This window comes from Atractosteus spatula, chromosome 3, assembly GCF_055471065.1.
Source record: "Atractosteus spatula isolate fAtrSpa1 chromosome 3, fAtrSpa1.hap1, whole genome shotgun sequence".
NCBI lineage: Eukaryota > Metazoa > Chordata > Actinopteri > Semionotiformes > Lepisosteidae > Atractosteus > Atractosteus spatula.
Genome location: NC_142708.1, coordinates 59,014,000 through 59,039,507, shown reverse-complemented (window position 1 = coordinate 59,039,507; position 25,508 = coordinate 59,014,000). Strand labels below are relative to the sequence as shown.

At 38.1% G+C, this 25,508-nt stretch overlaps 2 protein-coding genes across 3 annotated transcripts in view; one reads left to right on the top strand and one right to left on the bottom strand.

Moving 5' to 3' along the window:
* The first annotated feature begins 5,379 nt into the window (after nucleotides 1-5,379).
* On the top strand, nucleotides 5,380-15,540 carry dusp4 (dual specificity phosphatase 4). Its single transcript, XM_088912257.1, has 4 exons — nucleotides 5,380-5,921; nucleotides 7,866-8,002; nucleotides 9,142-9,361; nucleotides 12,092-15,540. The coding sequence occupies exons 1-4, from the start codon at nucleotides 5,546-5,548 to the stop codon at nucleotides 12,463-12,465; spliced, it is 1,107 nt and encodes a 368-aa protein (XP_088768383.1). The 5' UTR covers nucleotides 5,380-5,545; the 3' UTR covers nucleotides 12,466-15,540.
* Nucleotides 15,541-21,922: 6,382 nt separating this feature from the next.
* The window catches only part of tnksa (tankyrase, TRF1-interacting ankyrin-related ADP-ribose polymerase a), a 140,486-nt gene continuing 136,900 nt past the window's right edge, over nucleotides 21,923-25,508 (bottom strand). For both annotated transcript variants that reach the window (XM_088910194.1, XM_088910196.1), the window contains 2 exons: nucleotides 24,893-25,049; nucleotides 21,923-24,088 (listed from right to left, as the gene is read on the bottom strand). In XM_088910194.1, coding sequence (XP_088766320.1) covers nucleotides 24,002-24,088; nucleotides 24,893-25,049 — 244 coding nt within the window. In that variant the 3' untranslated portion in view covers nucleotides 21,923-24,001. The remainder of the gene's footprint in view (nucleotides 24,089-24,892; nucleotides 25,050-25,508) is intronic.

Here is a 25,508-nt window from a genome sequence, read left to right as displayed (position 1 = left end):
AAGAATTGCCTGATTCTTTCATTAAGGCTTTATAAAAAGAAAGTCCTTTTAGCTCTCAATTTTTATATATTTTAATATATCTGTTATTATTATGCATCATGAATTAATCGGGAAAATAAATATTTATACTGAGTTTCTACTCCACATGGGTTAGTATTGAGGCCATTTTAAAGACAGTGACTTCACACACACAAAAAAAGATCTTGGTTCATTGCTGCTGTGAGTCAGTTTCTATTAAGATATCTTTTCTTCAGTATTTCACTATACCCTGCCCATGTTAAACACTATGCAAATAGTCTCATATGCCAGAAGAGCTTCTGTTAAATGATGCAAATTCTATGCCTCTGAGCTCAGTTAACAAGTTCAGAGCAGAGTTCTGAACATCACCACCCTTTAATTCAGTTCAACCCCTCTTCTGAGAAGGGAAATGCATTCTCGGCTTTATGTAAGCATTCAACACTCTTCCTCTGACCAGTAACCTTGTTATAGCCCAGTAAGATTGTACCATGGAAAGAATAACAAAATTTGTCTTAAAAAGCCATGGATTTTGCAAACTGCTTAACATATCTTCTCCATATGGACACAGATCTGCCTTAAATGTCTTATTCTGATCTATTGACAAAATATAAAAAAGTAGTAGTTCAGGTGTAGGTGGGTAGCTGCATCAGCGTGCGTAGGCTGCAAAGGAACAAGTAATAGGTTTATTCCATGCTGAAAAAAGAAGAAAGAGAACACAATGTTTCGGCCGTGGAGCCTTCTTCAGGTGAGAAAATCACTTCTCACACCTGAAGAAGGCTCCACGGCCGAAACGTTGTGTTCTCTTTCTTCTTTTTTCAGCATGGAATAAACCTATTACTTGTTCCTTTGCAAAATATAAAAAATATCACTAACAGTGTGTCAGATTTCTTTCTTATTTTTAAAATCCAAATTAATTCAGCAGACAGACACATTTGCATGTTTACAAAATCATCAGAAATCACGCCAAGACTGAAAACATCCCCAAAGTGACATGGAAGTAATAGGAGAATATAGGACTAAAATGCTGCATTTCAAATAATGTGTTAGGACAAAATAATTAGACATAAAACCTGTATTTAAAAAAAGACTTCTGTTGTCCTATATATATATTTTTTGCGTTACTTTTTAAACTACTAATTCTTTCATCACGATCAATCCATTCCCTAATACGACAGTGCACCAGTGGACATTTTTCTGTCTCGAGAGAGACCCTTTTGCTCTACAAGGGAAATCACACCCACATTTTATCGCAAAATTGTGAAATAGTTGGTGTGAATTTTAAGTGCTGATAATGAAAAGAGAAACAGAATGAGTCAGTCACTGAGCCCCCAGTGTAGTGGTTCAACTCATCAGCTGTCATAGGTCATTGATATACATGAGGTGTGCTAGCACCTGCTCTCTGCAGGAAATGAGGACTATCAGCAAGTCCAATGAGACCTGCGAACAGGGCCCGTGCATGCTGAGAAGGGAATCACACACAACCCTGCCTGTCTTATACTGTTCTGATTCCAGAAAGGGTATATTTGATAATATTACAATAACTAAGACAATGTTTAATGAGACAGTGTAAGACCACATAGAGCTTTCAGGAATTCCAGTACAATTGTTATTGTTCTGAAAGTCATCTAAGCTTAAAGGTTTCATTCCAAATAAAGTTGCCAGATCCAGTGAGGGTTTTATCTCCTGTATCTTGATACATTACAAAATTAACTGACTAAATTCTCAATAGAAGTCTAGCCTACTATTTAACCACAACAAATCTCTCTAACAATAATAAGCCTCTGACACAGCTGACATCTCACTAAAATGGGCTATGGATACAACATTTATTAGATTACATATTGTAATCAACCCAGTTGCTGTGTACTAGCAATTTATACATGTCACATGAGATATGAGACTTGATCAGTTAACTTTAAAGACTGGATGTTGTTTTGTTGAACCTGGAAAACCGGCTAAATCACTTCTATCCACAGGAGCCAAGGTTAGTTTTATGCTATCTTAATCTATATAACTAACAAAGAAAGATACAATCTGTTGGGCATCAAAATGATTAAACGTTTTTTTTTACTATAAAAAACTACAAAGTAATCCAGAGTTAATGGTAAACATTAAGAATATTTCCATACTTTTGGTTGTTTTTAAATCAAATGATGGGGTAGAGAACTCCCTTAAACAAAAATCAGTTAATATTTTAGCAGATAAGATTATTTGTACCCCTTGTAATGGCTCATGTTTTTGCTCTCTGGTTATAATGAATCACCAATTGAGACTTTTGGCGAATTGTGTTTCAATTGAACTGCCTGAAAGCATACACTGAATTTTTTTTTACTTCAATTTTACAGTTTTTTAAAAAATATTTTATTGGTAAGCCTTTGACTAGGGGCTGAAAAAATGAATTTCTTAATTCTTTATCGCTGTCAATAAATACACAGATTAACAGCATACTTATAACCTGGTAAAACCTAACTCAGTCAAATGATACATTGTACATTTACGTACAATAATAAGACTATCCATACATTAATGAATTATTAGTTTTTTTTAATTAGACGCATTTTATTGTGTATTTATGAAGTGTCATTTGCAAACCCTAAAGTGAATTCTTGCCATTTATCCTAAACAGTATGCCACCTGTCTGTTGGCCCATCTCATATCCGAACCGTATTGATAAATAAGATAAGAAAAGATCACGTTATTGGCCATATACAATTTCTTGTATTAGGAATTTGTCTTTTCGTATACCCCAACTTGCTCTCCATGAGACACACAGACAGAGAGAGACGCTCGGGGTCAAAGCGCATGAGTAAACGTACCCATGTAAACGTAAATGTAACCCATGTAAATGTAATCCACATGGTTTTTCCAGTTATTTGGCTCTTGTTGAGAGGAGGAGATTCTAATTTTGTACATTACTGCTTCTGGACAGCCTCAAAATTCATAAACAGGTAGGCATGTAACTGATTGCTTGGTCTGGACTAGTTACAGTTCTCTTAATTCTTGGAATACCTCTTAAAAAGCTTTAATGGCTGCTTAGACCGGCTTATACAATTCATACAGGGTGGGTAAACTTCTTTTAGGAATATGCAGCTGTAAAAAAAAGCAAATGTAAATGTTCAATACACATAAACACATAAGTCATGGAAGTATTTCATTTTCCTATTTCGCTTACATGTGACAAGCTTTTTTAACTGTAGGCAATGATGCTGCTATTTGAATAAAAAGGTAAAGCTTTGCAAATTTCTTATTCGCATAAAACAAATAAACTTAGAATGTTTTCTTCTCTGGATTCAATCACACCTGAAGTGAGGTGTTGCACAGCAGCTCCAGAGCCATGTCTCCAGGGTCCTGGGTCATGTGCAAACTTGGATTGCCCGTGGGTGTGAGGTTTGCATTTGATTTCCATGTCTGCAAGGTTTTTTTTATCAGGTGCTCTTGTTTCCTCCCACCTCCCCACGACATGTAGGTTAGCTTTGGCTCGTTCCTCTTAATTGTCCCTTTCTGCAGGGTATTTCATACAACCAACCACAGAACAAACACAAGAGAACTCAAAGCAAGTGAGAACAAGCTGAAAATGGCCTCCTCTCATGTGTGGCCTTTCGGATGGTTCTTAATTTGGATTTTGCTAAATAAGGTAACTAGGTCTCTATATAATGCCTTATCCCAAAGACAAAATGTCTGATTATTCGCCTTTGTGCCATCATTTGGTGTCCTTGCTCCTTCCTAAAAATCCTCCATGTGCTTTATTAGACAAGATGGATGGGATAGCAAAGCTTACCAACGAGAATATGGAGGTGAAAAGTGTAATTTTGCAGAGCTCTTGGAATCTTATTCTGTGGTGCACTGTGGCGTTCGAGGAGTGTGCTGCAGGAAAACAGTGGCAAGTTGATAATAACAGAGAAGCATAGACTCAACAAAGATAAAGGAGTAAAACTGCCATTCAAATGTAAAGTCTTGTATTCTTGTATTCTCCTGGCATTTCTTATGGCCTAAAACACAATTGAACTGGAAAAATAAACTGAATGAATAAGAGATGTACCATTTCAATGCAGTTGATGAGAATATAATGATCACAATATGTTTTAACGTCGTTACCAAAAACCACAAATACATAATCTTTTCTAATTTCTTTTCAAATTTATAATTTTCCTCTAATCTACATGGCAACATTAATGCATTCGATCCTAGGCATAGAACTGAAAACAGATCACATCATCATAAAATATATAATCTATTTGCTTATCCAGGGCCTTTATCCAGGGGAATTTATAAAATTAGTGAATAAAGTGTATTTAAGTGCAAGAACAAGGAAGGAACAATCGCACAGGTTCAATAAATTAAATATAAATGAATACGATTATATTGATAAGTCAGCACAAACGGAGGGACAACGAAAATTCAGCGCAAACAAAATTGTAAGAAATAAAACAGTATACAGGTACATTTGCATACTGGTAACTGCTTTTGCTCCTAGACACCGCACTGTGATCAGATCTCACCATAATAATATTAATTTTTATTTGCTTATCCGGGGCCCTTATCGAGGTGCAATTAGAAAGTTCACAACGATGAAAGCATCCCAATCATTATCAACTGTAGATTGAAATAAAGGTATCTGTCTGTCCCCCAAATTCAACAAGAAATTGTTGTAAATCGGAGATTTGGCTTGAAATCGCCTTCAACAAAGGAGGCGGGGGAGGGACTTCTGTCTGAAGAGCCCCCACTTCGCCACACGTGCGGCCAAGCGTTGAGCCTACGTGGGTAGAATATGGTAATTTGGTTTAGCTGCATTGAACAGTCGTAGACATAATCCTTTACCTACTTCAAAGCACTTACAGTATAGGGACATATTGTAAAGCCTGTCACACATACGCTGAAAACACGTGTAGGGAGGTATGCGGTTGTGAGAATATGCTGTCTTGTCCATAATATATCTCAGAAAATAATTATACTCCCTTCGGTTACACGCAAATGATTGCTAACACGCATCTCTGTATGAAAGTGTTGTTTTCCTACACAGGAAAAAAAAACAGTAATTAATAATGAGCGACCCTGTTATTTTATTATTTAAAATTTTCACGATAAGCTTTTTGGCTTGTGTAGACTAATTACATTAGATTGATTACAAAAAAAAGTTTTCGTCGTGAACCTGGGTTTAATTTACAGCGTCTGACACTGTTTTAATTTCTAACACCTTCCATTGATTACCGGCGGTGCTGCTTTTTTTGAATGAAAAGAAAAGAAAGAAGGGTTAATGAATGGTGCTAGTAGATGACGTCTTCGCCCTTGTGACGCCACTCTCCTTATTTGGGGCTGGTTTCTGAAGCTCCATTCATAAAAAGGAAGGAGAGGTTACCGCTTGCGATAGTATTCCTCTCTGGAGAATAACACACTACAGCAACAGTGCAAAAGGGCTGCGTGTATATAAACTGGATTGCTGTTGATTGTCTCATTTTTCATCTTTTCTTTTTTTTTCTTCAAGACATAGTAATAAGAAAAATATTTCGCACTGCAATCGCACAGAGAAATGGTCACGATGGACGAACTTTGTGAGATGGATTGTAATGTTTTGAAAAGGTTGTTGAAGGACGACACGGGGAAATGTCTGGTGCTGGACTGCAGATCATTTCTAGCTTACAGCGCTGGACACATCCATGGTTCGGTAAATATCCGCTGTAACACCATCGTGAGACGGCGAGCGAAGGGCTCGGTCAGTTTGGACCAGATTCTTGCGGGCGATGAGGAGGTCAAATCCCGACTGAAATCCGGACTCTACTCCGCCGTTATTCTTTATGATGAGCGGACGCCACACGCGGACTCCATAAAAGAAGACAGCACAATTACTTTGGTACTTAACGCATTATATAGGGATTCCTATGGGACTGAAATCTATCTGCTCAAAGGTAAAAATGCAAAGTGTGTTCTGTCAGCAATTCAATGCAGGTTGATCTTGAACAAATTATTTAGTTGGCCTCGATAAATAGAAATTATCTTCCAGAACACCGATTGTGAATTGAATCGTGATTCACGTACATATTGCATTTCTTTAGGTAGCGATGTCTTTCTAGCAAAGAAGCAATCACTGACTCGAAGAGACATGAACCCAGTTCGCCCCAGTGGTAAATTATATTTATTTATAAGGGCTAAATATAAGTTAAACACTTCACAGAAAATACAAATTAGCATGAATACAGCTGTATATATCAGCTAAGTTGTTTCTAGAGCTTTGAACTATAGTATTTCTGCACGATAATATTAAGTGCGCACTGTAGCGATGATGTAATGTTGAAACCCGTAAACGGGCTGTATTGTTTAAACACAGGGAGCACCAGCTATAGCGTGTATTTCACTAACTGCAGTTGTCACTGTTTAAAGAAAATAAAAAGCTCTTATACAGTACAGTCTTTGAGATGCTATAGTCAATTTTTCAATAGGCATCTGGACAAATCTTAACTCTTATTTTATTAATCAGTTCGACATGAATGATTGAGCAGTGAATAACCTACCTGCAAAATGGTTACTAAAATAACGGTTTTAAGGGTGGTTTTATGACTACGTATCAGAAATTACAACCCATATGGTATTGTGGACACAATTCAATGTTACCTACTTAAAAACGACCTGGAGAAACAACAGTAGTAAAGCCTTTTTATTATTATGCTTCAACGTGGCCTTCATTCAAAATTATAATTAAGTTTGAAGGGATGTTTGAAAGCTCGTCTTTTGTGCTGAGTGTTGTGACAGAAACGGTGTTTTTATTGTAATAAATGAACAATGAACCAATGTCACCAGATAAAGACAGCACAATTACCAAAGTGATTGAAAGGCAGAAAATGATAGTAAACGCAGTATAAATTCGATCACCATTTTGGAGAAAAACAACAGAATCTAATCACGCGTTAATGACCAAAGATTCTAGTCCTTTACATAATAAATGCACTGAGAGGCATTTAGAACGCACCTAACTGGTAACAAACGTTTTTAATGCGCCTTAGTTTATATACTGTGATATGGAGCTGTGGAGCAATGTAAGTGTAGTTTCAGAAAGAAAGAGATATACTTTATTTTTCTGAAATATCTCGCTCAAATGAAGTCCCAATAAAATCCCTAGAATAAAAGCATGTGTATACGCCTGTTTTTTACGTTTAGTGAGCATTTCAAGGAATTCCATGTATTTTGCTTACTGTTGTTAAGCACTTCGCCTTATTTCTCAGTTACCCTTTAAATTGGATACCTTAGAATTAGTCATTACTGCGATGTAAGCGGACAGTACTGTGTCCTTCGATACAGATAGGATTTTCATTAGTCTATACCAGACGCTTAAACTAGGATCAATTCAGTCAAATTCACGGGACAGCTTTATTAGAATTTCAAAGTGATAGAAATATACAAATCTACACGACACTCAATGTAATTTGTTGTGGAGACTGCCGATTGTTACTGTTTATAGGCCGCTACGATTTATTTTATAGAAGAAAACATATTAACACTCAGATTACTGAACCCTCACCAGTATAACCGTATTTTTACATCCAACTTCATTTCAAGACCTGATTGAAAAAAAAAGAAACGCAACCTGACCACAAAATAACGTTAAGTGTAACACGAACAATTGAAATAAAATGCACTTGAGCTTCAACATTATACACTTCTGAACTGTTACAATTATCAAATTTATTCAAGATTGCATTAAGCTTTTTACAAAACGCTAACTATCCTATTTTAACTGTTCTAGTACTATACTGTAATTTTTTAATGTGTTAAATGTTCTCAAATAAGGCGCATGTGTTCGAAACTTCCTTCCCTAAATATACTTTTTTTCCCCACTTCTCTCTCTGCGTTTTTAGGGGGCTACGACAAATTCCTCTCCGAGTATCCCGAATTCTGTTTAAAAACCAAAACGCTCTCCAGCAATTCCTCCCAGTCAAGTCTCGACGCGACAGAAACTAATTGTACTTCCTGCGGCACCCCCCATCATGACCAGGTAACATCCCAACATCACCTCTGGTCGTATTACCGGAAGGTGTTAAAGAAATACAGTACTTGTTTTATCTAGGCGTGATATCCCTTGATTTGATTTAGGTCATCCGCTTCCCTTATCTCTGTTGGATAATAACAGTGCATGGTTATAAAAAGCCCTTCGATTTTTCGTTATGCATTTAGCATCAGCGGAAGGGTGAGTTGGTAGACACAAAATTGTGTTTTAAACTCATTGATGTAATATAAATAATCGTTATAATTACATGTTTACTACCATTCTGACCACTTGTGGAATTTGATAGCATTGATTTTACTCTATCATGCTATCCAAAGAGTAAACTAGTTTAAGCTTTTGCAATATACTAAGGTCTACTATTTGCTGCATAGGAAATTAATCGGATAATGAGAGATGAGAATCATGAATCAAACACAGTTATACATAAACGTTGTTTTTAGAAGGTGACTCTTTGAGCTCTATGTTGAAAATTAAGTCTCACCGCTGTGCTGTGAAAACTTTAAAATCTGAGTGATGAGGGGGGAATTATTCAGGAACAAAGGATCATTAGATCTCTTGTTTTTCTGATTTCGTTTTGTGTTCATGGTAAATTACCAAAAGAGATGGTTTATTCTTCTTTGTTCTCTGTATTATAGCTCAGGGTTAGGACCACAAGATTTGGTGATGTGTTCTTATGAGCGTATAGGAGAATGTGAAAGGATTTTTAGCCATTTTTTCTAAATAAAATCATTTAAACTGTGGTTAAGGTTATAACTACAAGTAGTGTTGTATTCAATATCCCTTTTGATATCAACGTCTGATTTGGAAAAGTATCAAATTACAACTCCACGTATTTTAACTTCAATGCAATTCATGCTCAGAACAGCAGGCACTTATTTTCTCAAAGGATTGTGGGAGCATGGTTCAAGCTACCCAGTCATGTTGTTAAAGCTGATACCCTGGCTTCTGTCAAGAAATGACTGGAAGAAATCTTTGGCTCAATTAGCTGCTGACGATCTAAATGTGCCAATTGGCCTCCTGTCATTGACAATGTAATTTTACAAACCACCCTTAACCTTTATTCTGAATTCATTGCATTATTGTGCTGCCATTTATCTGAACTACTTTTTCTGCCTTTTTTCCATTAGGGTGGTCCAGTAGAAATCTTGCCCTTTCTTTTTCTGGGCAGTGCCTACCATGCTTCCAGGAAAGACATGCTAGATGCAATGGGAATTTCTGCCTTATTAAACGTGTCTTCAAACTGTCCGAACCACTTTGAAGGGCTGTACCAGTACAAATGTATTCCAGTGGAAGATAATCACAAAGAGGATATCAGCTCCTGGTTTATAGAAGCCATTGAATATATTGGTATGTATTGTCTCATTTGACTAAGGTTATTTTTGATTACCAGTAGGTATATGTAGTAGGTAAAAGTCTACTATGATGCAGTACATGTTAAATGTAGAATAATGTTAAATTTCCCAGTCTGTGTAAAATCAACACCAGGAGGTGATCAGTTTATCGTATTCTACATATACTCATAGAGTTCACATAATATGCTGCTTTAATGGAAATTGCTAAAAGGCACTGCTCAAAGTAATAAAAAAGGAACATTTCCATATAAAAATAAATATATAGAAAATGGAAGGTCCCAAACAGAACAGACATTAATGATGCATTTCTAATTAATGCAGAGCAACATGCTTAATCGGGGAAGACTCTTTCCACAAAGGATCGGCATGTTTCCCTCCAAATATGTTTTCCTACCTCATACCGAATGACCTCGTGTTTATGTATTGTGTGGGGGGAATTCATAGGCCTCTACAGCTGCCATGGGCTTTACAAACCCTCTAGTTAGAAATGTGAAGGAGATATTTTACAGATCAAAATGGAAAGGCCTGCAACACGGCAACAAAGAGGCAGCAATCGCCCTCAGTTTCTCTTCAGAAAATCGGAAGAGTACACTAGGCTGGAGTGCTGCAGGAAGCGTGACTGAACTGGTGCATTAGAAGGCACCACAAGCCACGTTGGTAGTCCTCCATGGACGTCAGAATGCAGTTGAGGGACTTGGGATGACTCACCCCCCCCCCCCCCCCCTCAGTTTTTCACACTGACGATTTCATATACTGTGTCAGAGACTAGGCTGGGGGGGGAGGAAATCAAACTACAAAAAAATCCCGCAGGGTACGTGTGTGCTTCATTTTACAGCATTTCTTTTTTTTTTTACACACTGATACACAGTCAAGAAAGGGAAGCTCACAAAGACTACTGCCTCATGCTGTTAGCATTCTCTCTCGACACAGCCTGCTCAATTTACACCTCCTCATATCAGAAGAAAGACTGAGGTCTCGCACTCCTCCAATACATGGCATGTGCTAATTTATTTATTAGCTGGGGCATTGTGTATGATAGTGCAGTGTGTAGCTGTGATTACAAATTGGATCTTTTGTCACTTAAATAGGAAAGATTGATTTCAGCCCTGTTTTGTTTGGGTGAAGTTTGACCTGTCAAAAACTGGTATTGTACAATACCTAATATGTATTAATCAAAATAATAAATTATGTGAGCAGTATTTCAAGATTGTGGTTCTATATTTACATGCATCATGCTCACAATTATTGCCCTACTCTCCAAATTGTGATTTATATATTTTGTATAGATGCCCTGGTACAATAAGTACAAACTACAGGGCTAGCTGTGAAGAAACCTGCAGCAGGGTTTTAAAATGATGTCAGTTGTGAAGAGCACAATGTTAACTGCCTGCTGCCCCCAGAGGTGTGCATATCAATTGTATGGTAATTTCTAGGTTATATTGAGTGCCAGGTCATATGAGCAACACTGTTAAATTTACTATTCAGCTTTTCCAACTAAATTGATTAGTCATTTTTGTCAGTGGTACCTGTCGACACGAAATATATGTTTTCCTTATTTTGTAATTATAAACTTAAAAAATAATACAAATTCAATAATATATCTGTGAATGTGAGTTTTAGATTATGAAGTAAAACTGCAGCATTAAAAATATATGAAATATACTGAAAATTAAATGAAATGTTTTCTTCCAGTTGCAGCTTAATTCTACTATTATGAATTGTAAAACCTAAATCAGAAAATCAAAGAAGTCTCATCTATAAAGAACTTAGTTTCCCATCACTTTCTGCCTCTGTGTCTTATAAGAAAATAATGGTCACTGATTAAAATAAAATAAAAACAACTTTTTCTTCACTGAATCATCCTTCAGGGATTTTACTGGTTTCCATTGTGATCTATTGAGAGAATCAATTGACCTGTTGTTCAGTTGTTCCAGCAATTTACTGAAGGTTAAGAAATAATAAGAAATACAGTTAATTTACCTATTTTTTCTAGGAGTTTGGCACTCCAGCCTGGAGAGTTTCTGACCTGTACAAAAAAAATGTATCAAGACCAGTATACTGAGTCACTGGACAAGAAGAAACACACTTAATCACAGGACATACAATTGTGCAAGACAATGTTTTTCATAGTTCTTATGCCGAACATCATCCACCACATTCCAAAGAAACCATACTGTCGCACTTCAGTTACACAGCTGCTACAGTTTTCAGATAGTATTTCATAAAGCTTTTAAAAACAATTGTTAATTTCAATAGAATTCTCAATAATTAGTTCAATAGAGTGACTATGATCTCAGATAGATAAGAATAGAAGATGACAGTGCAGTTGTTCAGGATTGGAATTGTCCACATCACAATTAACATAAACTGCACTAATTTGGGGCAGCATGGTGGCATAGTGGTTAACATTGCTGCCTTGAATTCAGTTCCAGATCTGGGTTTCTATGTGCATGGAGTTTGTATGTTATCACCATGCTCACATGGCTTGCCTCTGGGTGCTCTGGTTTCCTCTCACAGTCCAAAGACATACTGGTAGGTGAATTGAATTCTGGGAAAAGTGGCCTAGGTGAGGGTGTGTGTCTCTGCTGTACCCTGTATTGCTCCTATTGCAAGCTGGGATAGGCTCTGCCTCCCTCACAACCCTATATTGGATAAAGCGGTTAGAAAATGAATGGATAGACTACCTGGTAATGCTGATTGGCATGTCCTGTTTATTTGCCCACAGACTCGGTGAAAGACTCCAATGGGCGGGTGCTTGTGCATTGCCAGGCAGGGATCTCACGCTCTGCCACCATCTGCCTGGCATACCTGATGAAGAAGAAACGCGTCAAGCTGGAGGAGGCCTTTGAGTTCGTCAAGCAGCGGCGCAGCATCATCTCACCCAACTTCAGCTTCATGGGGCAGCTGCTGCAGTTTGAGTCGCAGGTCCTTGCCACCTCCTGCTCCGTGGAGGCGGCCAGCCCCTCGGCGGGCAGGGGAAAGTCCTCAACTCCCACCTCTCCGTTCGTCTTCAGCTTCCCCGTATCAGTGGCAGTGCACACCCAGGCCAGCAGCCTCACGTACTTACAGAGCCCCATCACCACCTCCCCCAGCTGCTGATGGGGAATAAGAACAAGTGTTGCTTGATCCGCCAAAGACTCGAAGACCTAGGCCTTCAGGACTGTGGAATGTTCGAGCTGTGCGTGACGATGAGCAGAGTGACTACGTCTGACTGCCGAGCCTGCGGTCAAGCATCCATCATTGCAAGGAGGTGGGCAAAGATCCTAGGAAACTGAGGACCAGTCATTCCAGTCAGGTTGAGAAAGGAGAAGTGCTACATGAAGTTTGACAGTATCCACCTGCGTGAACCTGGCATTTTGTCTTTGACTTGGTGTTCAAGCCATTCTCTGCATCTGAACTTTATGTATTTATTTTACAAGGAAGACGGTCACTTATTGTGGGCCGAATGCATTTAAAAAACACAAAGTAATGAAAAAAATGTAATTTAATTTCTTTCCAGATCCAAATCGAAGGGACACATATAATTTATTAAAGAAAGCATTAATTTATTTTTAAAAGCAGACTAACTATTAATCACACATTTCATTTAAAAGGACTTTTCAAACTCCTCAGAAAAGTAAAATGGTAACATCCTCATTTAACTAATTAATTGTACTTCCTTTTCAATACCAAAGACATGCCATTATTTCCATGTGTTTATAGTACTGGATTTTGGAGTCTCTAATGAAAATAACTATAGAATGAAACTTTATAAAACAGCATAAAGAAGAAAAAGTTCAAGCAGTCAAGTACACTTTATGTAGCACACAATTAAAACCAAGCCTGACAGGTTTTGTGCAAACCGCTTCTTTCATTTGCTTTTCATTGAATATTGAAACTGGAAAGAAAATTAAGCATTGGCACTTTGCACTGGTGAACTTTGATGACAGTGTGAAATTTGATGTCACTAGTTGGTGCCAAATACAGAGTAAGAAGTGTGCCATCTCTCTAAAATACAGAATGCTGTGCACACCAGTGATTTTTAATGGTAAACTAATAGCAGCACAGAAAAAAAAACTACAGTGCTTCCTAAAATTGTCTGGCCCTGTGTGAAATGTTTTTATCTTCTGTCAGTGCCTTGTTTAAGAAGGTACCTAAAGAGTTCCTAGGGCCAGTTCTGTATTTTGAGATGTTTTAATCAGGTTGCCATTGATAGATACAAGAACATAACAGTGCTCCATGCATGGAGCCCTCACACAAAACAAAGTAGCATTTGAAACTTTCTGAACTGCAACACAGACTTTGAAGATTGAATGATGATTTTCTACTTTGTTTTAAAACCTTTTTCCCCCAAAACAAAAACATACATTGTTTTTTCCCCAGTCATGACAATAGGTGTACTTTTCCAAGTGTTTTCTAATGTGTCAATTTTTTTTCATACCTCATATATGAAGTAAAGAGACTTGAAGACTTTTGCTTTCAGCCTTATTAAGGTTTTTAACAAGACTGATCAAGAACTTTTCCTGGTCCAACTGACACTGCAGTGGTTGCAATAGCTGTGTTTAAAATGATGTTAGAATATCTGGAGAACCACAGTCTTTTTGTATCTGAAAAAAATCGTACCACTCTTAACAAAAACATACTACTACTACTTGTATTTTTTAAAAATGTGAGCAAGTGAAGACTCCCTCCCAAAAACAATAACAAATACTTGTGCGTGATGTATAACTTTGGGTACAAAATCTTTTTGAATTTGCACAGATAACCTACAGGGCTCTTTCTGGAATCTTGTATTTCATATCTTTTCTTGCACAGATCTGTATAAAAAAACAAAGCAAGGGTGGCACAAGCGCAATTCCCGGGATAGTGACAAATCTAGGAGTTGTGAATTGAATGGCAGGGACAGCCCAAACAAATAATGTTGTATTTGACTGTTGTTTTATTGGGCCTCACATTTCAACTAACACAACCTTGTATCCTGTAGCCTTTTTAAGAGTAATACATGCTTACGACAACGTTCAAAGGTAAAAGTACTAGGTAGAAAAAGCTTGACAAACATTTTTTTTGGTAAAAACATCCTCATTCTTCTGCTCATATTTGTCATACAAATATGACATTTTACCAGATCTATGAGAGAAAAATATGTTGTCCGGGTGGGTTTCTACAATCCCAGTACAGGAAGGAAGAAAGCAAAACTGGAAGGCTTTGGTTGGTCGTTGGGTGACTTTGTTTTCATTTGCCATGTAAATGGCAACATTACCGGTAGGATCATTTCCCGGGCAACGATTCAAACTTAAAGTGATAGCGTGGCTCATACCTAATCTTTTTTTGCACCTAAAAAAAGAATCTGAACCAAGGTCAACGCTATCCATAGTAGCTACAAAATGTGATGGAGTTTGCCCAGGAAGATCAGTAGAGGTAGGAGGTTTTGACTTGTGTCTGGAAAACAAAAATGCACAGTGCTGTCTATGAATCTATTTCATATGGAAAATGTGCCATTCAGACAAATAAGGTAATCCCTAAAAACAGAGGACCATTCATCACATTCAAATCGGCTTCAGAAGTATTAAAATGGTTTAGAGAGGAGATAAGTGACACAGAGAGTGATATCTATTCCTGAGATTGATCTTTTAGACTTTTAAAGAGACACAGCTCTGTACAAAAACTGTTTAATAACTAAAATGCACTAGTCATTGCCTTGCAGTGAACAGAATGACTACAGAGCCTGGGAGGACTTGTAAATATTAGCCAAAAAATTATGAATCATTGTCAATGGTGTGTCTTTTGCCTCTGGATCAAGGAAAAGCTCCTGGTCATTGATGCTAAAACACAGAGGAGGTTACTTTGTCAAGAATGTGGGCACCTTTTTTAGAGCACTTTTAAAGTGATGCAATACTGTAGTAAAATGTATGTTTAATTTGCACTGCGTGATTGTCATTTCTATTAAGAAGAACAGACAACTTTTTTACACCCATTTGTTAAGTGTTTTAGTCTCAATGATAAAACAAGATGTACAATTGTTAATAATTACAGAACAATGCAATACTTTCTACTTGTCTGTAGTGAAATTTTAGTTATTGTCAGACTCATGGCAATATTATTTGTATCAATACAGTTTTCACTTCCCCCCATTTTGTCCTATGGTATGTTTTTATTTCTGGAAATGTTAATGAAATATGAATTCATTCTCATAAACTAACAGTCTGAAGCCTTTCTATTAATAGTATGTATAGCACGGAAAACAGTCCTTAGAGTGGGAAATGAGCTAAGCACTCTGTTCTGTCACACACTGATCCAGACACATTGCACGGCTGACTGTTTCAAGCCTCTAGTGATTACACAGTGGTCCGATGTGTATGAACAGGGGAGATATCTGGAAACAGAACTGTTATCTGTTACATGACGCTGTGACCTAAAACCTCATACAAAGTCGAGCAGACACAAAGTCCTTGGCTTATACTATAGTTTCATAGTACACACAATGCAGAAAATTGACACTATACTCTATCGGTACAGTATCATTCTGATCAGTATTGGGGCCCAGGTTATAATCATTTTCTTATCTTTTTATGGTATCAAAATAAGCCATTTAATCTCTGAAAGGAAATACAATTCTTACAAGGAATACAAGTGGAAGTAGCAGTTTAATTACCACACTGGTGAGAGGGAAAATGTCTACAGTAAAGAGATCTCTGCTCCTATTGAGTGCCTCTGAACTGAGTAACAGTTGGCAGAAGGCTGAAATGTCTGTGTAACACTGACCTCTTGTGGTAGTTGTCATGCCTGCATAACTGGCTTGCATCATTGGAGAGGAATCTATCTGCTGGCTGACTGACAGATATAGTTTAAACAGTGTAATTTTATTTTTCTACAATCATCATTGCATTTCACAAAACCCATAGAAAAACACAAGGCATAGTTAGAAAAGTGCAACAAAATTACAATTGGTAATGCAAAGAATATTGAGAATATTGAGATTTTAAATAATCAAAGATTCAAGAACTTCTACAATCATTCTGCATAAACTGATATCTGCAACCAACCAACAAATCTGATTTCTGTGAAATTATGGAAGAAATAACGAGAGGGAAGAACATCCCCTGAAGTAAATAAAAAGGTCAAGCACATGACAGAATGCAAATGAGCGTAGCTTGTTTTAACTGTTATTTTGAGAAGTCACTGGTAGCAAATGGAGGGACCTGACCAAAGGAATAGCATGTTCCAAAAGATAGGTATGAACTGCTCTATTCTGTGCAAGCTAGAGCTGATCTTATTTCTAATCAGAGCACCTCACAGGGTGATCAAAGAGGTCACAAAGTCCCGGGATTAGCATCTCTCTGCGCATCTTTCCATCTTTAGCAATAAAACACCATTCTATTTAAGTGGTGAATAAAATAAAAAACCTCACAGCCCTGAAGGACGAGCTGATAGAAATCCACCGCGTTTGGAATCACAGCAGACATACTCTCTGAGGACGTTCGCTTATGTGTTTCTTTACTTGCAGCCAGGGACACCGAAGTTGGCTGGGCTACAATAGGAACAGCCTGATTTCCAGCAGAGCCATGCAGACTGGAAGGAGCTCCTCGTTTTTGCAACCTACTCTGAGATGGCAGTCTCAAGACTGAGTGATTTAAACAGAACTAGACCAGCACCTTGTATACTGGTCATTCAGTGCACGCTGTCCATGAAGAAAAGGGACCAGCAGAAAGGATTTCTATTTCCCCTAAAGAATACCAACACCTGGCTAATCTTCCAACTAATTTACATTTACTGGCCTGTACTTGCATAGAAATGAAACTGCAAACTTCCAAGGACATAAATAGAACACTAATGTGAATCTGACCGGTCTAATGCATAGACCAGTATCCTATCCTGTACATCAGAAGTACAGAATTAGAAATACAGAAACAAAGGGGAAAGTGGATTTACAATGCAAATTCTACATTATTAGAGATTAATATTTTGGGTAAAATTGAGATGCCACCCTAGAATAGAATTATTCTGACAAGCTGCAATGTCACTGGTTGTCTATTGATGTACCACAATGCAGACATGTCCCCAGCAGACATTTTGATCTGTTTTTCTTGGCTTAGTCACATTTAGTTTTGGGAATCAGGAGACTGGCAGAGCTGCTCCCCATCATACCTACCCTCTGAGCTTTAGAGACTGTCACCTTGCACCTGCAGCCCAGAAAGAGAGATGTTTTCACCGCACACATAAAAAGCACCATTCCTTTTATAATACTCATTTAACCATTAAATGTCATGAAGTCATTTAAAACATACTTTCTGTGTGGTTGTTTACAACATGGCCTTAACGTTACTTCTTACTCAGAGGACAGAGCGCACAGATGTTAATATAGCAACAGACATTTTTCAATGGCAGAAGTAAGGATTGAACTGAGAAGCTATTCAAAGCTAGCCCTTGTCCCAGACTCCCAGGACCTACCTCCTGCTGCAACTGGGACAAAATCAAAAGCAGACCTACTGACATTGACACAATACCGTGATGTAAATTGGAAAGCAGGTCAAAACAAAATTCCTAACATCACAGCAGGATGGAAGTGACTGATGACACATAATCATGCTGTGAGCGTGCTCTGAGGTTGCTTGGCACCAGTGCCTCCGGCCAAAGTTATTAGTTTGTCATTCAAACAGGATAAGGCATGTGCAATGTAGTCTGTGACTCATAACAAAACATGTGTCACCTATGAGTTTAGAGAATCATGATGTACAGTGGTAAACAAGAAGTTATATGAAATGAGACACTAAATACAGTCAAACTGATCATAGTTATATTTCAGGTCTCACCAAGCACAACGTTTTAAATTTGATGTCATCTGTGAAACCTGGGTATCACACCTGAAGAAAGATGATTTAAGACTAGCAATGATCTTCTCTTGCCAGAAGGCTGATCTTTGAATTTATGCAAATAATTTAGGTGACTCAGTTTTTAGAAACTGACCAGTAATGAATGAAATGCTTCACCATTGGGGTCTTGCAAAACCACACATGTAAATTCCAACCGGATTTCAGTTTGATAAAAGTGCTCAGGGCAGAAAGTGCATTTGAATGTTATCTGAATGTTGAATGTTTACTATGGAAGACACAGTAATCGTTTCTGTCTTCCCCAAAAATGCTACAGCCATTTGGTTTCATCATTGAAGGTTCCCATTACAGCTGGAGTTAAAGAAGTAATTCTTATTTTCACACCATTTTGAGTAAAAGACAACACGCACATCTGTCCACATTTGGCAAAAGTTCCGTTTGTCTTATATAATTTTTAAAATGTTCTTACAACCTGTTTTCTTGGGACTTCAGTCTCTTTCTAACCCATGAAATATTTGAACTGAACTGTACAAGCAAGTTCTAAGGTGCTATGAAGTTCATTTCTAATGCTTTGATAACTTTGTCTTCAGCGCTTTGCCAGACTCATGTTAGTCGTTGAATGTGATATAGGGAGTGAACTTCCTGCCTTAAACACTCTGCCTTCTAGTGATCATTAAATTTCTACTGAAAGATGCTGATCACTGTCAAATGTTTGTTTGTTTTTTAAACATGTTGTAACGAGCATTTACATTAGAATCTTGTCCAGCATATCTTTCGAACATTTTTTAATTTGTTGGAAGAATCACAGATAAAAGCAGGACAACATATAGCAAACTTTACACATTTTAAAATTATTTTGAAAGGCCTTAAACTTACACCTGGAAAGCAATTTGTATACAGTATGAACCCATGGCTCTGCATTTCTCTCAATCTCTAGTCACATGATTTGTTCTTAACCTTAAGACATCTTAACACCTGCACGAAGGTTTAAAATTTAATCTTTTTTTTGACAGTTATTTCCCCCTATGACTTTAACTCAATTATAAGACTAGGAAAACGTGAATTACTTTTTCCTGTAATGTTTCAGAATGTGCAACTTGCATATAGATAAATCCAAGGATTAAAACCAGTCTATAAGAATATGCATATACTGTATGTGCAAAAATGAAAGAGGCTGTCCTTTAATTGTAGAAAATCATGTCTGAGAATTTAACAGATCTAAAAAACAGCATTATTTCACTATTATAAATCACCATAGTAGAAAGCTCTTTTTTGTAGTGATGTGTTGCCCCCTAGTGGGAGCTTTGGACAATCGCCGCACACTACTGCAATGTTGAAACATCACAAATGTAATTTCTCCAAATGAAAATACCAAGAGGTCTTTTATAGCCAAAAAAAAGTTGAAATGTTAGAGCAGTTGCAATGATGCAGCAGGGCAGCTGGACACGTTGAGAATATATAAGGCAGAGATCACTGACTTGGTAAGACACCTGGAACACGGAAGAACAAAAGAATGAAGGATCATATCCCTGCTCTGCTCAGTGTATGGTGTTCTGCCTAACCAACCTCCATATATGGTGGCTGGTAGAGAGCACAATGTGTGGAAGGGCTGCTAACCTGGACAGGTTTGTGAGATGGGAGATTTATTTAGGTGGCGACATGACCAGATATTGACACAGCCGGTAGGCAGAGTAGAGATGGCAAAGAGGAAGCCAAAACAACTAATCCAGGGCCCTTGTTTCTCCTCCCTTTGTTAGATCAGGAGAATGTATGGTAAAGGCAACAAAGGCCAAGGGGATCCTCGCAAGAGCAAATGACTGGGGAAACGCGGGCAGACCTCAAAGGACAGTTTAAGTTTCCAGAGGAACTAGCCAACATAGGCTTAGGTCTGACTTCATCCTTTGGTCTGGACTGAGGCACATAACAGACAGTTTTCATTGACATGACAGTGCCCTGGGAGGAGTGGTACTTCCTGAGCTTTCACTCATGTTTCTCCTCTATCCAGTCTCTCATCCTGGAGTGTCAGCAATATGGATGGAGAGCATGGAATCTCCCAGCTGAAGGTAGCTGTAGGGGATTTGCAGTGCAGTCACTTTGGAGAGGCCTGGGGCTGTTTGGTATCAAGGAAAAGGTTAGTTGCAAAAGTAACCAAGAAGAGGCAGAATCCAGATGGATATGGATTAAAAGGAATGAGCAGTAACAAACTAAAGCAGGCTGCAGGGAGACAGTTCTGTGCTGAGCGGCTTACTGAGGGGATGGTCCCAGGACACTAGGTTCTGCTAACGAGCCTCCCTTAAGTGTCGTGGTTTGACGAAACACTGGTGAGGAGGGGTACCCTCTTGAGGACCCAAGGAAGACCACACTCAGCTTTGCCAGTTAAAAGAGTAAAGCTAAAAGCAAAGGAAGCAATTCTGATGCCATCAGGTTTTGAAATACACAGGAAAGATTCTCAGTAGCAATGGTCCCATCATATTCAAGATACACTATGCTGCGCTTTTTTACTCGCCATTTAGAAGGGAGACTCCAGGAGCAATAAGTACTTCCAGAAACATTTCCAGTGGCTGGAATGACAACCAACAATGGGAAGCATTACTAACAGGCAGATGGCAGATACCTAAAATACTGTATATTCAGTTGGTATCCTATCTGGGACTGAGGCCTAGATCATGGTGAGGCCCAAACTTACTAGATACAAGATTTAGGGAGGCAACTACAGATGTGGTTAACAATGAATATCTGAACTTTTGACCTATCACCCACTCGTTTTCTATTAACTATTCTCCACAAAATGTAATCAATCTTTTACCTGTATTCATTGGAGTGTAATGATTTTTAAATGTTTTTGCATTTCATTCACAAAGTCTTCACCGCAATGTAGTGAAAAGTATTCACTGCTGCCAAGTTCAGGAAGATTCAGGATTAACAACAATAGTGACAGTCACGTCCTAATTTTCTGGGATACAATTCGGCTTGCCACAAACCTCACCAGGAAGCTTTCACCCATTGAACAAAAGGATCGATTGTAGATGCTTGCTCTGCGGGAAGGTTTTCTCCAGGGATGAAGCTTCATGACAGAGTTTAGAGCCAAGCAGAAAACTGTCATGAGAATGAATTAGCTCGTTCAGGTGCTTAATGACAACTTACCACACGACAAGAAACGAACGAAAGTGTTCTTCTTGCTCCATGTTACCTTTCGGTGTCAGAGACTCCGCTCAGATTCCAAAGAACCCTTTGTATTTTCTGACCTCTGAGAGGTACCAGTTAATAAACCTTGATTCCTTTTCGAATTTCACAAGCTTTGTTCTATAGTGAAATGTAATTGATTGAGATGGGCAGAATGAGAATTTTTCCAAAAACACCCTAACGAGCATCCAGTCAAAAAGGCCGTTGATTTAAGTGCTGGTAACACAGTTACCCAGATACTTGGCAATGTTTCCTCTACCTTTTTAGAAATAAAATGAATTTCTTGAGATGCATGTTTAAATAAAAGAACATCCTTAGAATTTTAAGTTAACGCACATGTTTTGTAACTAACTGTTTCGTTACAGTGTAGAAAACCTTTCTAAAGTAAGGTGCTATGTCCAAAAAGCTATTAAAATACTGTAAATTACAGAACTACATAATGCACTGTATCTATGCAATGTGAAACCGAATTAAATCGAGATTGTGTTCTGGAAAAAAAGAAAAAATTATTCTTCTCACACAGTCTAAAGGAACAAATCCACTTGAAAATAAAGCAAGACAGAAAATGCAGTGCCATGTGAAATTTTATTAAGACTGTTTTACAAGGTTGAGGAGTGTTAAAGTAGTCTTCAGATCCCAATTTGTTCTGTTAATAGACATGATTTCTTTTCGGTATTTAAAAAAGGACAGCTATTACAATCAGGCTGCTAAGGAAAGAAAACTTGTTAATTGGGAGAGGGTGCACAGAAGCAGCAGCGCCCAGCTGATACAGTTCGACCCAAACCCTTTGGACAAGTAAGGGACAGTTAAGAAAGGCAGGGGAAAGCCACTACCTGCACTTTGTGTTATGCCTACCTGAAATGCAGGACATAGGAGGAGAGAAGAAAGGAAGTCTTGAAGACTGGGACAGTATTTGAGTCTTTGCCTTGTGGTAGAATGCATATCCATCTAATATACATCTATACAAGGTCATGTCCTGTTGGTGGCATTCTCAGGCTCTGAATGAATGAGAAATGTTCTGTTTCCCAACCATTCCCATTTATTACCTATTCACTTCCACCTGGACAAAGACTTTACCTAGGTAAGCTCCCATTTGTCCTAATGGAAGGCAGGACAAGGCTTCTACGTCTAGAGAAAAAGGTCAGGGAAATCATCTCCAGGTCAGCATTGCCATGTTAAAAGTGTTGAACACTTTTACAACAACAGTGATTTTTTAAAATAAAAAAGAATACTGAACAATCCTGAAAACATTATCTTCAGAGAGGCACATCATCCTACAATTAATGTTTATTCAAAACTAAAAATAAAACAGGACAGCTTACCGTAAGGATGAAGTTGCCCCCTCAGCAAAAGGAAAAAGGTCCAGATCAAAACTGACTTCATTTACAGTACTAGTAAAACCCAACACCTTACCAGTAAACAACATCAAAAGCTTTACAGGGCACTGTCATTTAAACAACCTGTACATTAATGAACATTATCTTTAATAACATGAATTTTTTTTATTCTTACAATAACTTAAATCTTTCCTCTTTAAAAGTGCAAATCCTTTAAAATGTAGAGCTCTGTGGGTAAGAAAATGGCATTGCAGGTTCTTGAAGTTTTTATAGGCATCTCTCCTTGTGCAAAGAAAAAAAATCTAGAATACTCAAGCTCATTTTCAGTCATCCACTGAATTAACCTGTCATTTTCATTTTCTCTGTCAATACAGCGTGATTTTCTAAGTTAATCTATCCCTAAAAAAAAGAAACAAAAGTTGAATGTAAATTCTGCTACCAAGGCCTTTGAACCCAATGTTTAAAATGCAAGTTGCTCATACTGTGTGAAATGGTCCATGTGTGTACAATGCGATTAATCTAAAAACAAATTAAAATATATAATTAAGCACAAAAATTAAAATCTGAAAATGACATGATCTGGTTAAAAAAAGTCCCGCCGGTAAACAGTAGTATTTGTATTGTTCTGAACATGATGTAGTGATAAAAGCTACAGTCTCAAGAGGCAGGGTAACCCTCCATTCAGGTTATTCCTCAGGGGGGCAGCAACAGGAAAAACTGCCCCTGATCAGCACTCAGAACACCCTAAACTCGCTTCAAAAAACGCCATTCCACTGTAGTGTGACGAAAATGCAATTGCTGCCATTTGTTTTCTTTTGGTCCAACCCCTTGTGAGTAAGGCCAAACTCCACAGTGGCTTTCACACAAAACCACTACAGAACATGCGGAAACCAACCATTTTCGACATATAAAGGACTAGTGTAAAAAAGGAAAAGAGTTACATTTAGTGTTGTGTTCTCCCCTCCTAATTACTGAGGACAACCGCTGTCAGAATTGGTTTCTTTTCTTCAAGGGAGGAAAAGAAGAAAACAAGGCCACTGCCTGTCAGCAGAGATGTGGTCTGAAAATGAGCTGGAGTTGCTTTGAGTAGAAGGCAACCTTTGTAAACACTTTCTCAAAAAGGAAACGGTGGCAGTTTACAACCAAAAATGTTTTTATCTTTAGTGAAGTTGTTTTCACATAAGATAATCACTAGCTTATCTGCAAGCTCCCAGAATGTGTATGAAGCTTAGTAACAGTCACTCGATTTGCTGTACTGGAATAAAGGCCCAGGGCGGCTCCCAGGACTCTCCCGTTTCCTGTCAGAAACTAGGATTTCTGTTCTGCACCTGCTGTGGTCTGGGGGGTGCTCTCTGGCTTCAGGATCTGGTATGTGATGAGGTATTCTGGATAAGCCTGGAGAGAGAAAAGGAAACAGTGTCAGCTGGAAAGCAAGCATGCTTTTTTTAAATTACAGAAGAGGCAAAGTCCGATTACTCACAGGGCACTGTTATTTAAACAAACTGCACATTAATGAACATTAGCTTTAATGATTTGCAATTATTTTGATTCTTTCAACAGCTTAAACCATGCCTCTAAGGTAACAAAATTAGTAATTTTTATAAAAAAAGGGATGGAGATATGGGAGTCCAGGCCCCTTTACCTTAGTGAGTAAAAACTTGGCTTCAAAGGCGGTTAACAGTAGAGGCACAGAGATGCAAGGACAAAAAAAACAGAAAAGCTTGTGTTTCTACCTAGGTAGTAACATAGACCAGATGTTCCTAATTCTGCTCCTGGAAGACTGCTTACCTGCTGGTTCCTATTCCAGCAGAGATTAATTATATAACTGAAGCCTTTAGTGAGCCAATAAATTACTTGATTGGGTCATTTCTATTGTTGTCTTCTCAAAAGTTCGGAATTGAAATTTACTTTGAAATGAAATGCAATAGCTAAAATGTAGCCTCTGACACGTTTAATAGCAGAAGACTTCAAATGTAACCTATTATATAGTCAATTAAGGGTTCAACTGTGTATCATACTTGACTGGAAAAAGCAGGTGTATGGGTTTTTAAGACCAGGATTAGGAACCTGGACTGATGGTTGACTGATGGAGAGAAGATGGTTGTCTTCTGTCCCTGGAAACCAAACCCAAGCTTAGCACCAGTCGTAGCCCCTTTAACACCAACAGAACACAGGATCTTTTTAACAGGCCTGTCTCACCTGTTCACCTCTGTAGATGACATACTCCGCGTACGCCAGACCATTTACACTTGGCCGGCCGATCACAGAGTGGTGTCCCGGAGGAGCGTGGGCCATCTTCATGGCGCTGAACTGCAGGAAGGACTTCCCCAGGGTCACTCTGCAGAACAGCATTTGTCTGAAACACAGCCGTCAGAACCATAAGCAAAAGAGAAGCAGGAGTCGAACCGAACTCAGAGAACTCAGTCGAACAGAACTAGAGTGACTGGAATACCACCAAGTCTAGTACAGTAACACCTCAGTGATAAATGTTTCTTCTCTCTCAGCAACGGGGAAAACAGGTACGAACTACAAATACTAATAATGAAAAAAGCATGTGGTATTAGTTACTCAGTTAGTGCATGGTGCAAACCTCTTTGGTATTACTACTAAGTAATAGGCATTTTACTAAAGCAATCTTATTGAAGTATTATGTTCAAGGTTATAACTGAAATGGCTGCTGTTTCCTTTTCCCTTTAAACAGTTCTCTCAATTGAATAAGTTATTCAGTAATGATTAACACCAACAGGTGACACAGACATACAATAAAAGGAATCTTATTAAAAGGTGTTAATTGCAAGACAATCTCATGCTGTTT

Coding starts and splice junctions, on each gene's coding strand:
- dusp4 (XM_088912257.1), top strand. CDS start 5,546: ATGGTCACGATGGACGAACTTTGTGAGATGGATTGTAATGTTTTGAAA. Junction 5,922..7,865: donor TGAAATCTATCTGCTCAAAG/GTAAAAATGCAA, acceptor CTGCGTTTTTAG/GGGGCTACGACAAATTCCTC. Junction 9,362..12,091: donor AGAAGCCATTGAATATATTG/GTATGTATTGTC, acceptor ATTTGCCCACAG/ACTCGGTGAAAGACTCCAAT.